Source organism: Calypte anna, chromosome 2 (genome assembly GCF_003957555.1).
Source record: "Calypte anna isolate BGI_N300 chromosome 2, bCalAnn1_v1.p, whole genome shotgun sequence".
NCBI lineage: Eukaryota > Metazoa > Chordata > Aves > Apodiformes > Trochilidae > Calypte > Calypte anna.
This window is the reverse complement of record NC_044245.1, coordinates 23,123,570-23,137,147: the sequence shown is the minus strand read 5'-3', so window position 1 is coordinate 23,137,147 and position 13,578 is coordinate 23,123,570. Positions and strand designations below refer to the sequence as shown.

General features: G+C 37.2%; 1 protein-coding gene across 1 annotated transcript in view; it reads right to left on the bottom strand.

Annotated features, from left to right (window-relative positions):
* CDK14 (cyclin dependent kinase 14) overlaps positions 1-13,578 on the bottom strand; it is a 311,039-nt gene that overhangs the window by 149,993 nt on the left and 147,468 nt on the right. Inside the window, exon 8 of the mRNA XM_008494133.2 lies at positions 2,869-2,992. Within this exon, the coding sequence (XP_008492355.1) occupies positions 2,869-2,992 (124 nt within the window). The remainder of the gene's footprint in view (positions 1-2,868; positions 2,993-13,578) is intronic.

The following is a 13,578-nucleotide window of genomic DNA, read 5'->3' as shown; positions in this document are numbered from 1 at the left end:
GTTCATTTCCTAGCAGCTCTAGCACAATGAGCAGAAAAGCAAACCATCACTCATTTGAACAAAGACCCTCCCACACACTGGAGTATCTATGTCTGGGAGCCCTGCTGTAGGAAAACATATGCCCAGTTATTCAAAGATTTCACTTCAGCCACAGTGTAATGCACTGGCAGGCGTGAATACCCTTTCTTTTACCTTGTTTTTTCAAGAACTAGGAACCACAACAGCCAGCTTTTAAGTATTTGATATCCTGCACCGAGGAGATTAAATAAGCCCAATGCCAAATGAAAAGCATCGTTCGTGCTGTTGATTTTCTGCAAACTTATGAAACCAAAATCTGAAGGTCTTGTCCTTAGAGACTAAAAGGCCTTTGCTCTAGGATTTTATATTTATTGTGCTAGCAAAGTCAATCCTATCTATGACAGAAAATGATTTCTTGATAGGTTCTCTCCTGCCTTGAGTGAATCTGAAAGTAAAACACCCATCTCTCTAATTTCCATACTGCTCCTCATGTAATTAATCAAATATACAATCTAAACTGACTTCCTTACCAAGCACATTATTGCAAATTAGTTATTCATGGGAGAAAAACATGAACAGAAACAGGACTGTATTTACATCTTGTTTAAGAGTCTTTTCTACTGGGAAGGTGGAAGACAAGCTATAATAATGCAGCATTTAAATAAGTAAATATGCACAGGGGTGCACACTGAAAGCACACAGGTCTGCTCACATTTCTCATGCCTCCAGTGAAAGAGGTTGTGACCCTTTAGACTTTAACCTCATCACTTCTAATTTTTCATCTTGCTTCTCAGAAGAGAAATTTAACCCATCTGGTTTTCAATTTTCCGAGGTCAAGAGCCATGAAAGAAAATAAAGCTTTAAAAAAATGGAGATGGATAATCTTCACTGAGTATCTAAGAGTCGATTACACAGATGTTTCTGTTAGGTCAGGACAGACATACAAAAAAAAATACCCTCCACAATATTACACATTTATATGTCTCCTACTGTCTGCTGTACTTTGCTGTACTTTGTTGTACTTACACATCTCTAGTCTCTCTCAAAATAATACAGAATGGTCAACCTTAAATTCCTGTCAGTACAAAGCTGGGAAAATCCTGTCTTTGATGTCATCACTGGGATAGTGAACTTCGTCAGAAGTGATGGTTACATTTCCTACTACAGCAGGGTAAAAAAACTATTCCACACTTTCTTGTGTGGCAACATCAAACAATACAACCAGAGAGAAGCCAACCTGGACATTTCATTGATTGGTTTCCACCTCCAGCAATGCATTTAACAGTGCAGGTGAAAGGTGATTTTTTTTCTTTCTTAAGAACACAGCTGAAAAGTCTGCAGCCTCCCTCTCTCCACCCAAAAACAGCTAAAAAGCTTCAGCACTGCCCTGTCCAATATGAAGCATTTTACATACAAAATAGTTTGTAAGATCATCTACAGAGTCTTCAATAACCACCAAAGCTAGAGCATCATCAACATAATCTCATGAAGGACTTAAAATGTGGGCATAGTTGAAAGTCAGGTGAGTTCATAGTGTTTTATACATTTTTATATGTAAATTATACAACAAAACTGGTCATCTTGAAAAGCACCTCACCTTCAGCAGAGGACCAGCTGCACTGTTTTGTTCACTACAAAGAATACTTAATGATTAACCTGTTGCATGTATTGAAGAGATGAAATCTCACAGTAAAATGCAACACACAGGACTGGTTTTTTTAGGCACATCTAAACCATTTCTGGCACGTTCCAAGTTTTGAAAAACAGCAACAGAAAATGGTATGTAAAATGAGATAATAATGTCTCTAGTTGCCTTACAATCCAAAGACCAATCAAGTTCTCATGGACTATGTCTACCTGAAGTCTTGTTACATTCTCTAGCACAGCAAATTTTACACACTGAGCTGTTAATTGCAGTAACGCTAATTAAAAGACAAAAAAACCCCATGACTACATTAACAGTGAAATTGCCAATTAGCACATAAGGCTCCCTCATTACTGCTGGTGAATGAAATGTGAAGCCCAATGTGGATAGCAATCACAATAATAAAACATATTTCAAAAAACCTGAGAGGTCACATTTTCAGCTAACTTCAGAAGTTCTGCAGGAATATATGTAGCTGAGAAGCTGACCTACAGCAAAGAAATACCTACAACATTTGGTAAAAATTACTAGAGAAAAACCTTGTTTCTTTCCTCAATGGCATTCACAATGATTTTCAGAGGAAAGAGCACTGCCCTTGTGTAGACACTAAAAAAGTATTTTTAAAAAATTAGTTAAAAAAGGCCAAAAGGCTAATCTTTCAGAGGACATTTTCTCCTACTTTTATACTCCACATGAGGCTTCCCCATAAGGGGCTAATGGATACTGAAAGCAGTCCAGGTGATCCTTGTTTCCTTTGTTCTTTACAAGGAATATTATTTTTGTGTCCTTCAGTCTTTTTCAATTACTATTTTATGAAAGGTAATCTGGATCTCCACAACCGTGGAGCTGCCTGCATAAAGTGCTCTTCATATACTACATATTTCCTCATCTCTCTCTTTTTTTTCCTTTTCTTTTTTAAAGGTTTTAAATTCTAATTTGGAGGTCTCATGGTAAATAAAACTGAAATACTTTCAGTATTATCTTCCTGGTGAGAACTGGAGAATGTATTTGTTTTTCACTTACTCCCTTTTAATCAAGCATTTTGTTGACCATAATCAATTTCTTCACTCAAGAGAAAAATGTGCAATTATCTACAATGAAGAAGGTGTGTCTAAGGAATAGGGTGGGGGAAGAGAAATCAATGGAACCATCTGTCTGACATTCCTACAACATTATAAGAGACTTGTAATTAACTGCTTGCCTACCAAAGTCTGCCAGCTTTAACTCCCCCGTGTCACTGATCAGAAGATTCTGTGGTTTCAGGTCCCTGTGCAAAATGTAACGTTGGTGGATGTAAGACAGTCCTCGCAGCAACTGAAATAAAAATAACTGGAAAAGAGGGGGACAAAAAATGACCTCTGTTAATATTTTGCATATAACCACAGGTGATTTCTTCACAATACGGAGGGTTGCTTGCATATTGTGGTAACATTGTGTCAGAATTCCTCCCAAAGTGGTGTAATTCCCACCCAAATTTAACACAATGAAATTTCCATCTAAAAAACAGGTACTTTGAAAGGACTAACCCCAGCCTCCAAGCCCTACTATATCATAGATTCAATTTGCCTGCTTTAAAAAGAACAAGACCAATACAACCATGTGCAGAAGGCTCAGTTTCTACCAAATAATAATTATATTCCATTTACCCATATGGCCTTAGAGATTAGGTGGTAGCCTGAAGACAGATGTGTATCTTCACTAATTATAGGAAACAACAGTACAGGGTGGATAGAGATGGGGAGATAAGGCTGGGGGATGGGGCATTGGAGCTAAAACAAAGAAGAAATTAATAGTACAACAACGCCTCGGTACCCAAGGAAATCTGCAAGTATGATAGGATTTCTCCTTCAAGGTTTTTTTAATGGGAGTCACTTATGTATTTTTCATTAGGACATAATAATTCTCACTGAACTTAAACATGGCTTTTGAAATCTAGTCTTTAAGGTACATTTAGATAGGAACCTAACTCACCCCCCCATTGCTTCTTTTAACCCTTCACTGGAATCTACAAATGCCTTCCCTAGAGCTAAGCACTGATATTGTGTATTTTTGTAATTTACAATTAAGAAAAAAAGAGCTGGATGAGGGAGATCTTTTGTCTTCCTTCCCCTTTTCATCTGCTCTCCCATCATTCTCCTGCATTCTTACTGGCACCTGCTGTGAAAGGCTGTGTTGCCCTTCTGGATTTTGTCAATACAAAGAGTGAACAATTGTTTCCCAGGAGTTTTCTTTGTGGTTTTGAAAAATCTCTCCTAATATACAGACCCTTCCTATTGCCTGAAATATTTTAAGAAATAGTACAGTTTTCAAGTGGGAACACAACAAGCCTCTGCAAAGCCAAATATGGAGAATTCCAGAGTGGATATGGACTCTGTGCTTCACAGCCAAGTGTCGAGTGAAATGTGCTCTCTCAGAAGATGTGGAAACTACACCAAAGATTTGGGAAACGTCAACCCGGGCAGGAGAATGTCTAATTAACTTGCAACACAAGCATCCTATTTAGTGACTGCTGAAGTGAGGAGACATTATAGAAAGGGTTACAAAATCTGATTATGGAAGAGAATAAAGGCTGACATGAAAGAAACAGAAATGTCATGTTACTGAAGTTGAAATGAATTTAATTGCATTTCATTTTTTCCCTGTGTGCAGACACAATACACTGTATGTTTAGCTATTTAGCCAAGGCACAAAGAGCCATATCAATCACCTTCTTGCCAGGGTTGGTTCTAACAATGTGCTGAGGAAACCTAAGAGCAAAATACAAAAACAACAGAAAGAATGGCAGGAAAGTCATAAGTAACATGCACACTCTTTTTTTGAATTGTGGTTAAAATGAAGCTCATTGTACACAAAAACTATTTTATTAGGGACAGGAAGAAGAAACAGTTTTCATTAGAGCCTTAAAATATTCATTCTATTAAATTACTCCAAAATAATATTTAATTCTTTTAATAAAAAGATAAGGAAAATATCCAGTTTGCTAGGCTACGTCGATTCTCTTTCACTTCAAATATTAGTTTTAAATATGCAAATAAATTTAGATATTCATGTTATCTTACATCACTGTAATCTTTCTAACTCAAAATGTATTTGTTAATGTTGACTTTCATTTGGTTTTAACACAGAGTTAAGTGATTTGACATGAAGTGCTAAGAAAAAAAAAGCCACAGTAACTTCATAGGTAAATAGAATAAAATCTACTCTTGAGGAAGGCTTTGGAATGTAGTTTTATTCCAAAATTGTAGGCATGCTGTACTCATCAAGTACTTCCACAAAAGTAAATTAATTTGTTCACATATAGTGTATCAGTTGCTTCCTCCTTAGAGGAAGGTCATGAAAGGGAAGTGGGAAAAAATCTCCCTGAATTCATCACTGGGTAACTTTAGCCACTTTCTCTTGCTTTCTCTTTTCCTGCTTCCTCTTTTCCTCTTCAACTTTGTTTTCATTTGGTAATGTTAAATGTGAAAAAATTTAAGGGAAAGCAAGAGCTTAGAGGATGGCAGAGAGACATTCTGCAAACCACAGGGCCTTTGGGATTGCTTGGGAAGAGAGACCAGTAGAAGAGACTCTTTATTCCCAGCAGTTTCCCACTCCACAAAAAGACAACTACTTGGAAAAACTGTTTCTGATGCTTCATGAAACACTTTTGACTTCTCACAGTCAAATTCCCTCTCTTGTCTTTGGGGAAGTCCTCTCCAAGACATCTGTTTCCCTTCAAGACTATCTGCATTACCTTAACAAGGATGGAGATGAATGGATGTACCATCACCCCCTACCCATATACCAATCTGAAATTGCCATAGCACCTACCACGGACATACTCTGACCTTACTTGCTCCTCCCTCCACCTTGCTCAATTCTGATCACTATGAAATGTCAGTGTGAAATCTCTGGGGCTTCCACGAGGGAGTTTGAACAAGCAGCTCCCATTTCCCCAGGGCCATGGGATGGCAGCCCTGTGAATCAGAGGACAACTCCAAACAGAGTCAATTGAAAATTCCATTTGCATTTCAGCAGATTGGTTGTGAGGGTAGAAATGACATATTCACAGTTCTTGAGCTTTTATGGTAGTAATTTTAGTATTTGCAAGGTTGCATAAGTATCAACCTATACTAAACAAACAATGATATTACTTGTGTACAGTTTGTGTCTTGTTAGTAAAAACAGGGCTTGGTGACAAAATTGCTCACAAAATGACAAGGGTCATTGTGATGAGATTTGGAAAAGACAGAAAATAGGAATGGGATTTATCTCTAGAAATGAAGTTAGGCAAGGCTTAACATTAGAAGGCTCAACACTTTACATTCAGTGAAGAAAAATAATCTAGTATTGTGTTTCAAACCTTAGTTACTATCACCACGAAAAAAATACTTCTTTTCCTGTGACAATTATGTTATTCTCACTTTAAAGAGCAACATAATTTACTGAAGAATTTTCATTGTCAGTGAGGAACATGCGTGCAGGTAAAAGCTAATTTCTAATTTGGGGTTTATGGACTGTGATATTAAAAGAATAATAGTGGTTTTTAAAACTTACATGGGAAAGCCCTCAACTCCAGGAAAAGGTTAGCACCTACATGGTCTTTAAAGTGTAAGGCCTGGGTAACCACTTGAGCTATGTGTAAGAGCTGACCAAATGCCTGTTTAGACCAATTACATTTTCTGAGAGCCTTGCCAGCTGCCTGAATCAACAGCCCTGTTTTCATGGCATTTTTCATGAGCCTGGGTAAGTGTGCAGCCTAGACCACTACATGAACTGATCTGACAGCCACAGATGGCTTATTTGCAGCAGAATGCTTTGCTATCTTGTTGACCTCTGAATGTTACATAGGATCTTGAGCTCTTCTCATCCAAATGAGCTTAGAAACCAAACACTGACACAGGCCATCCCAAACACATCCAGTGGGTGGGGCTGATGTGAGTTAACACTTTATGACTTAGGTTCTGAAAGCTCTGATGAATTTAATGATTAAGGTGACCCTTGTGCAGTGGTGACCTGTACTGACTTCACATTGTTGCTTTCCATTCCTGGAGATGCCAGAGAGTTTCTGGCAAAGGATAGAGGCATAAATAAGTGTTTTCACTTTTTGTGGAGTGGGAAACTGCTGGGAATAAAAAGTCTCTTCTGCTACTCTTCCCAAGCAATCCCAAAGACACACCTAGAGAGATTCTCCAGAAAATGCAACATTCATACACCTGTTGTTGAGGTATCAAGGACACTAATGGTAAGAAAGATGCTCCCCAAGAGAACAGACTGACGAGGCCAATGAGGAGCTTTTTTTAAGACAGAAACTGTCTTTACCTGATGGCACAGAAGGATTTTTGAATTTTTTCCTGCATTTGAGCTCCCTTACCACATGTTACATTGTAGAAATAAAGGACCTGGCCCTAGATACAGAAGTAGAAAGCTAAATGGAACATTTTAGTTTACAGAAGATGCATAAAACTCTTGGTTCTCTCTGCAGCAAAAGACAGAAAATGGAGCTGAGCTAACCTGGACCAGGAGTCTATGTCAGTTCCAATGAAAGCTGAAAGCAAGACTGGATTAATGTGCTGGTCCTTTAGCAAGCATATATTGCTGTATTTGCATAATTACTTTCAAAAAGTAATACACAGTACTGCACAAGGTTTATTATCTATCACTCATTACTGATAACACAAATGTTCTGCTTATTGTGTGTATCAAAACACACCATCTGAGTATCATATAATCATCTGAATTCCCTTGTGTGTATTCAGCATCAATCAATATCATATTCAGTCTTAATAGGCCATCAGTTCTAAAAATACCAGTAAGAGAAACCTAGCCCAGGACACCACCTCATGCTTGCAACCAGTGTACTTCTCCCTATCATCCAGAGGATATTATAAGGTTCTGTGAAATACTGGCTATTTACAAAGGCAAAAGGAGATAATAAATCTCAACACTAATATTTCACAGCCTTGGAAAGAAAAACAACTGAACACAATGTTCAGTTATTTTTGGGTTTACAAGATTTTCTGGGGGAGTTTCAGATCTACTTATTTTAAATCAACATGAGACAAAACTACCTGGCAATATGTATTATCACAGAAGCATTGAGAAACATCTGTGTGACTTCTGCTAGCATGCCAAAAGCTCATTGAGTACAATCTTTTTTATTACCACTGGTTTGCTCTTTTCTCTCCTCCCAACCAGGATAATCCACAAGATAAAATCCAGCTTTTCACTTCTAGCACTGTTCTGGAGAAATACTGAACTTTTTAGGTTGAAGCTTTGTAGACTCTTCAGCTTAAATTGTCAAAAGAAATTCCAGGTACAAAGAGCTGACTTGAGATAAATTTGCATCCCTAGGAATAAAAGATCCTATCTGAATAAAATAAACTGTCAGCCATTTGAATCATATTAATTTTTCATGATCATAATAAGCTTTATCTCAATAAAAGATTCTCATATCTTACCTGCCTGGATCCAATTGATCCATTCTTCTCCAAAAGAATTTTTTTAAAAAGTACTATCCAAAATGCATTTATAAAGCCTTCTGAATTGTTCATGTATTCTTTACACCAGAGCCTTACCAAAGACAATATCACACACAAATACATGCAACACAGACACTTGGAAGATGCATTGTATCTTTACTATAAGAAAACAAACAAACTAAAACTACAGATTTTTCCACTTTGTTGCAGCAGAACTGCAAAAGAAAGAGACTGGAAAATGCTAATTTGCTAACTTCTATTCTCTTTGATGTTCCTTTAATAATTTTTGTCCCCTCTGGGTACTACTACAGTCATTTCCAATGAGGAAGGTGTGCTTAATTAACTGAGAATAAAGACACTCCCTTATGATCAGTTATAGTCACCTGGTAATGTTCAATAAGTGGAAAACTCTCAGACTTCTGGTTCTGAATGGCAAGAGTGAAAATAAATTCAATTCAATTCAATTTCCTTGTTTACCTTCCATGACTTCACTACCATGCTGAACTAGACCAGAGTGGCACTTGGTGCCTTACCAGCTTTAAAAACACTGGGAAAAAATATTTTCTTCATCACTATAGTAACTTGGTTTTTGCCATACATGAATCACAGAGATTACACAGACAATAAAATACAAATGCATACACTCCTTTCAGTTTTGAGTTTGCACATATTTCTTACAGCAATAAATATGTGACATTGTTCTAGCATGAATTTTAACACACAGATAAAGCTTCTGCATTTAGTGTTCACAGTTCTGCATACTATCAAATGATTAAGTGACACGACTGACTTAAAGTAGAATGAAATGCTGATGGTGTATTTAATGTCTGATAAGTAAAAAGTCTAATTTAAATAATCAATTCTCAATGCCATGTGTAAAAGAGGACCTTAATTTGGCATAACATTATTCTGTCTGCTGTACACCTGCTTATTCGCTGAATGAGGAATGAAAAATAGCAACTCCTCAACCACATTAAACAGCATCGCTTCCTACTTAGCATATCTGTTGAAAAACATTTTCAGTTCAACTCTACAGCAGCAGCATCACTAATTCCAGTGAGTAGGAGGAAGATTTCAAAAGCATGACATTAGTTTAATTTGCTTCCAGTAATGTCTGATAAAATTAAAAGGACCACCATAGTATGTATTTATTCACCTTAGACTAAAAGAGTGCTTTCTTCAAACTCCAGTGAGTCAATATGAGAGGTGAAAAAAGATATAAAAATTCACCACAGCTGGGTATATTGTCATGGTTTAATGCCTCATTTCCTGTGTGTCTATGGCAGACACCTCTAGTTGCACACAGACGTTCATGTGCCACAGCTTCCCCTACACCAAATAATCACACATTTGTCACATATGGATGCAAGCCCCATCATGTGATTCAATGCACTTCTCCCACAGGAAAGGGGAACACAAACCTCTCGTTCACCCCATAGATGCTTATACAACCTCATGTTGAAAAGAAAACTGAAACACACCATGGAGGCCTACACTGGCAACACAATTTTAACCCAAAAACCAAAGCATTTTTAGCTTACTTTTTTAGATACTTGGTTTTACTCACAAGCATTAGTTTTATATCTTACTAAAAATGAGTGGGGCTACTGCTTAGCAAGAGCCAATACACAATGCTTTGCTATTGCCAAAGTTCAAGCAGCTGCACATCAAGTGCAATAAGCCTCACATGGATGGGATACAGGAGGAGCTGCCTAATTCTTCCATGTTCTGAATGCTTCCTTACCCTTTGTGCTTCAAATTATTCTAAAACTGTAATGAGTTCAATGATAAATATTTATGTTTAATAAAGGCATCAAATGACAACTACCCCATGGCTTTGACTCAGATTATTAATCTTCATATTAGTCATTAAGTGCCAAAATTATTAATCTAACAAAACCTTTAAAAACTGCAACCATTAGTTAAGGACATTGTTCACAGTACTGCAGTATGGAGAGGAATAAATGAATACAACAAGTCATTAAGTGCCAGAGATTTCTGACAGCATGAAATAACATTCTCTGTATTCCAACACTTTCAATTCAATATGCACTTCATCTTGTTTAGGAGGCCAGAATAAAAACTTCAGTTTCATAAATCCAGTATTTTTAAGATATCTGATTTAGGATTTGTGTTATTTGGTTTGTGATTGTTTTTTTAAACCTAGAGTGATATAAATTTGACTGATCACATCTTGAGCATTTCACACAAGAACTTATTACACCATCCCATAATGTTTCAATACTTCCTAGCAATTTAAACTATTTCTTCTAAGTTTTAACACTGAAACTAATTACAGCTTTTTGATGAAACTTAAGCATATATTTCAAAGAGACTATTGGACTGTCCGGCAGAGTTTAATACCCAAATTCCACTCCACACTTCTCCTCACACTATTACATGTCAACTATTGTCTCTGGCTCAGTTACTGATAAAATGCATTTTAAAGGTTGTGGTGGGGGCAGGGCTTAATACATTGAATCATAGAATGGCAGGTTGGAAGAGACCTCAAGGATCATCTAGTGCTACCTTTCTAGGTAAAAATATAGTTTAAATGAGGTGGTTCAGCACCCTGTTGAGGTTGGTTGAGGTTTTGCTTCAAAAATGTCCATAAAATAGATATTTTACTTCCTTTCTTCTTAGGAGCGAGAAAGGCTCAGAATTGAGATGGGTAAGAGCTGAAGTCTTGAAGGCTCCTGGGAGAAGGCTGAATATTCCTTTGCTCTGCATGCAAAGTTCTCCGAGAGTCTCTGCCTATTTCTTCCTGTCACTTTTTGGCCCTGGCAAGAGGAAAGGTGCCCAGGGAAAAGAACAAATGAGCAAAGCAATATTTGATAGAATAAGAACAAACTGGAAGTTCCTTCTCCCTCTGATCATAGTAGACAACATGAGTCTTCCAAGCTGCCTGAAGTAAAAGATTTTGAGAGTGATTAAGAGACAGAGTTTGCCTGGCTGACAACCCCAGTGTGATTTAGGCTGGTGCCATGTGGGTTGAGAAATAGTGGGGTCAGAGGCAAGTATCTTTTTATTTTGTCAAATACTGTTTTTTGAAATCAAATGCTCAAAAAATCAATACTACCTCTAACACTGCAAGTTCAGGAAAAAAGGCAGAGAGAAAAAACTGAGGATGCTTTTCCCAAAAGACTACAGCTATTTCCATGCAACATCACTAATTAAAAAGCAAATAAGCTTTCATTAATAGACTCATTTTAAGGCAGGAATGCAGGCAAGCAAAACAGGCATGACAAATGCAAGACTTCGCATCACTTGTTTCTACCAGTAATAGGAGTTACATAAAATGGACTGAGCCATAAAATAAATGCATCAATACATATAGATAAATTTACTTGCATTACTGGGAATGTGATAACATGGAAAAAAGAGAAAGCTAAAATAAAACCTATTTAAAAGGTTAAAAGAGGTTAAGAACATTTACATTTTCACTGGATATTCTGAGATGTACAAAAAATATACTTAAAAATCGAGTTATGAATTTACAAAATAAGAACCACTTATGGACAGCTGCAAACAAAGGCCCAGGAGAATGAAGAAGTCGAAAAGCTGTACCAGACAGAAAGGAACACAAATCAGAATGAAGATCATAATGAAAAAAATTACTGGCAGGGTTGGTTAGCTGCTGTGACCTATTAGAGTTCCTGTTGCAGGAAGCAATCCAGATGTTTCAACTGAAGTCCAAAAAGTCTGAACTATCTTTAAAGGCAGCAACAGCTGTAGGAAAGGAAGCCAGGAGTACAGATTCAGAAGTCTGGGCCAGGAGGAACAGGGAGAGGCAGAAGCAAGTCTTGCACCTCACTTTGCCACAGCCACACTTTGGAGTTTGTCAAGCACTGCATGGTCTACACCTATAAGACATCTCTTAGCTCCAGCCACGTACAAGGCTGTAGCAGTAACTTCCAACAGAAACACCATTAGATGTGGGGCCATGTTTTCCAGATTTATTGCTTGCCTTCAGTTTTGGAAAAAATGAGAAAGACATTTTTAGAACTAGAGGAGATGAGGCTGTGCTTTCTGCTTACGTTTTTTACCCTTAACTTTAACTGTGCTACTGTACACAGTATATTAATGTATATTAATAAACAAATGGTAGATATGCAGGCTTGTTAGTTATATGATGTATATATGTGTATTTGGAGCTCTCAGAGTTTGGAGAATCCATGGACTGAAACAACTACTTTCTGCCAATTTCCCTTCTGGCTGATAAAGATGTTGTAGGTATCTAACCATATTTATGTCACCAGGATACTTCATTAAACATTCTCAGGAATAGATATTTTAAAAACAACTTTAAATAATAACATCTCAGCCTCACACATAAAATCTTTTAATGGTTTAAAACCTGATCTTAACTCCAAGACTTGGGCCTCTAGTCATGAATGACAAAATTCTGAAATCATTATGTGTGAATACTTACATAACATTAAAATGCTAAACCTAATATTTCAGGAAGCAGCATTTTTTGTTTGCTTAAACATACTGCCCTGAGACTCCTGTAGCTGGCAATTCAGACGTTCTTCTTTATACTCCCACATACTTATAATATTCTGCTTACTCTTCATTTGAAATATTTAAGTGACAGCAAATAGCCTATTTGAAACCACAAAGAAAGGCAATGTCAAACACAATGCTCAAGGGGACAGCAATACGTGTGTCCATCAAAGTAATTTAGATTTTATTTTATTTCCTATTCCTCATATATGAGTAAGCCTGAGGGAGCAAGCATTGTCTCTAGCTTGTAAATATGGAGAAAATTCAGAACTATAATTAGGCTGAAGATGTCCTGTAGAAACCAAAACATAAGGAAATAATGGCTCTGCTTCTGCACTCCTATAAAGTAGTTTCCTGGGAACTACTGTGAAATATTATTTGGAAAAAGAAAGATGTGTGAGTATGTGGTTTTGTATTTATAATAACTGGCAACAAGCTAGAAAGGAATACCCAACAGTAAGCAACACTTTCCACAGGAACAAAATCAAAAGGCAGGAGGCCTTTTGTCATACTGGAAGAGCATCAATTGCTTAATCCCACAGGTTAGCCCAGAGAGCCGAGACTAATTTATTGCTACCAGAATATAATTGCTTGATTGTAAATTTTTTAAATGGATTTAGGAATCACATAAGCAGTGATTCTGAACAAATGCAGTCTAAAAGTCTGACTCAGAGTGAAAATCCAGAAGGACCTCTAGCAAGAAGGGGTTGGCAGGGAGAGACTACTAATTAACTCAGGGCTCAGCTGAACCCTTAAAAATCAGCTGTACCTCCAGATAAACAACTCTGTTCAGAAGCTAAACCCAAAATAGGTGGCCAAGTGTCAGAACCACAATTATGTAAGTCAGCAAACTGAGTACAATCCAACAAAGCATAAAGATATTATGTAGCAACCATCTTATTTCCTCTGTGCTCTTCCCACAGCACAAGCCTTTTCATTTTGCATGCT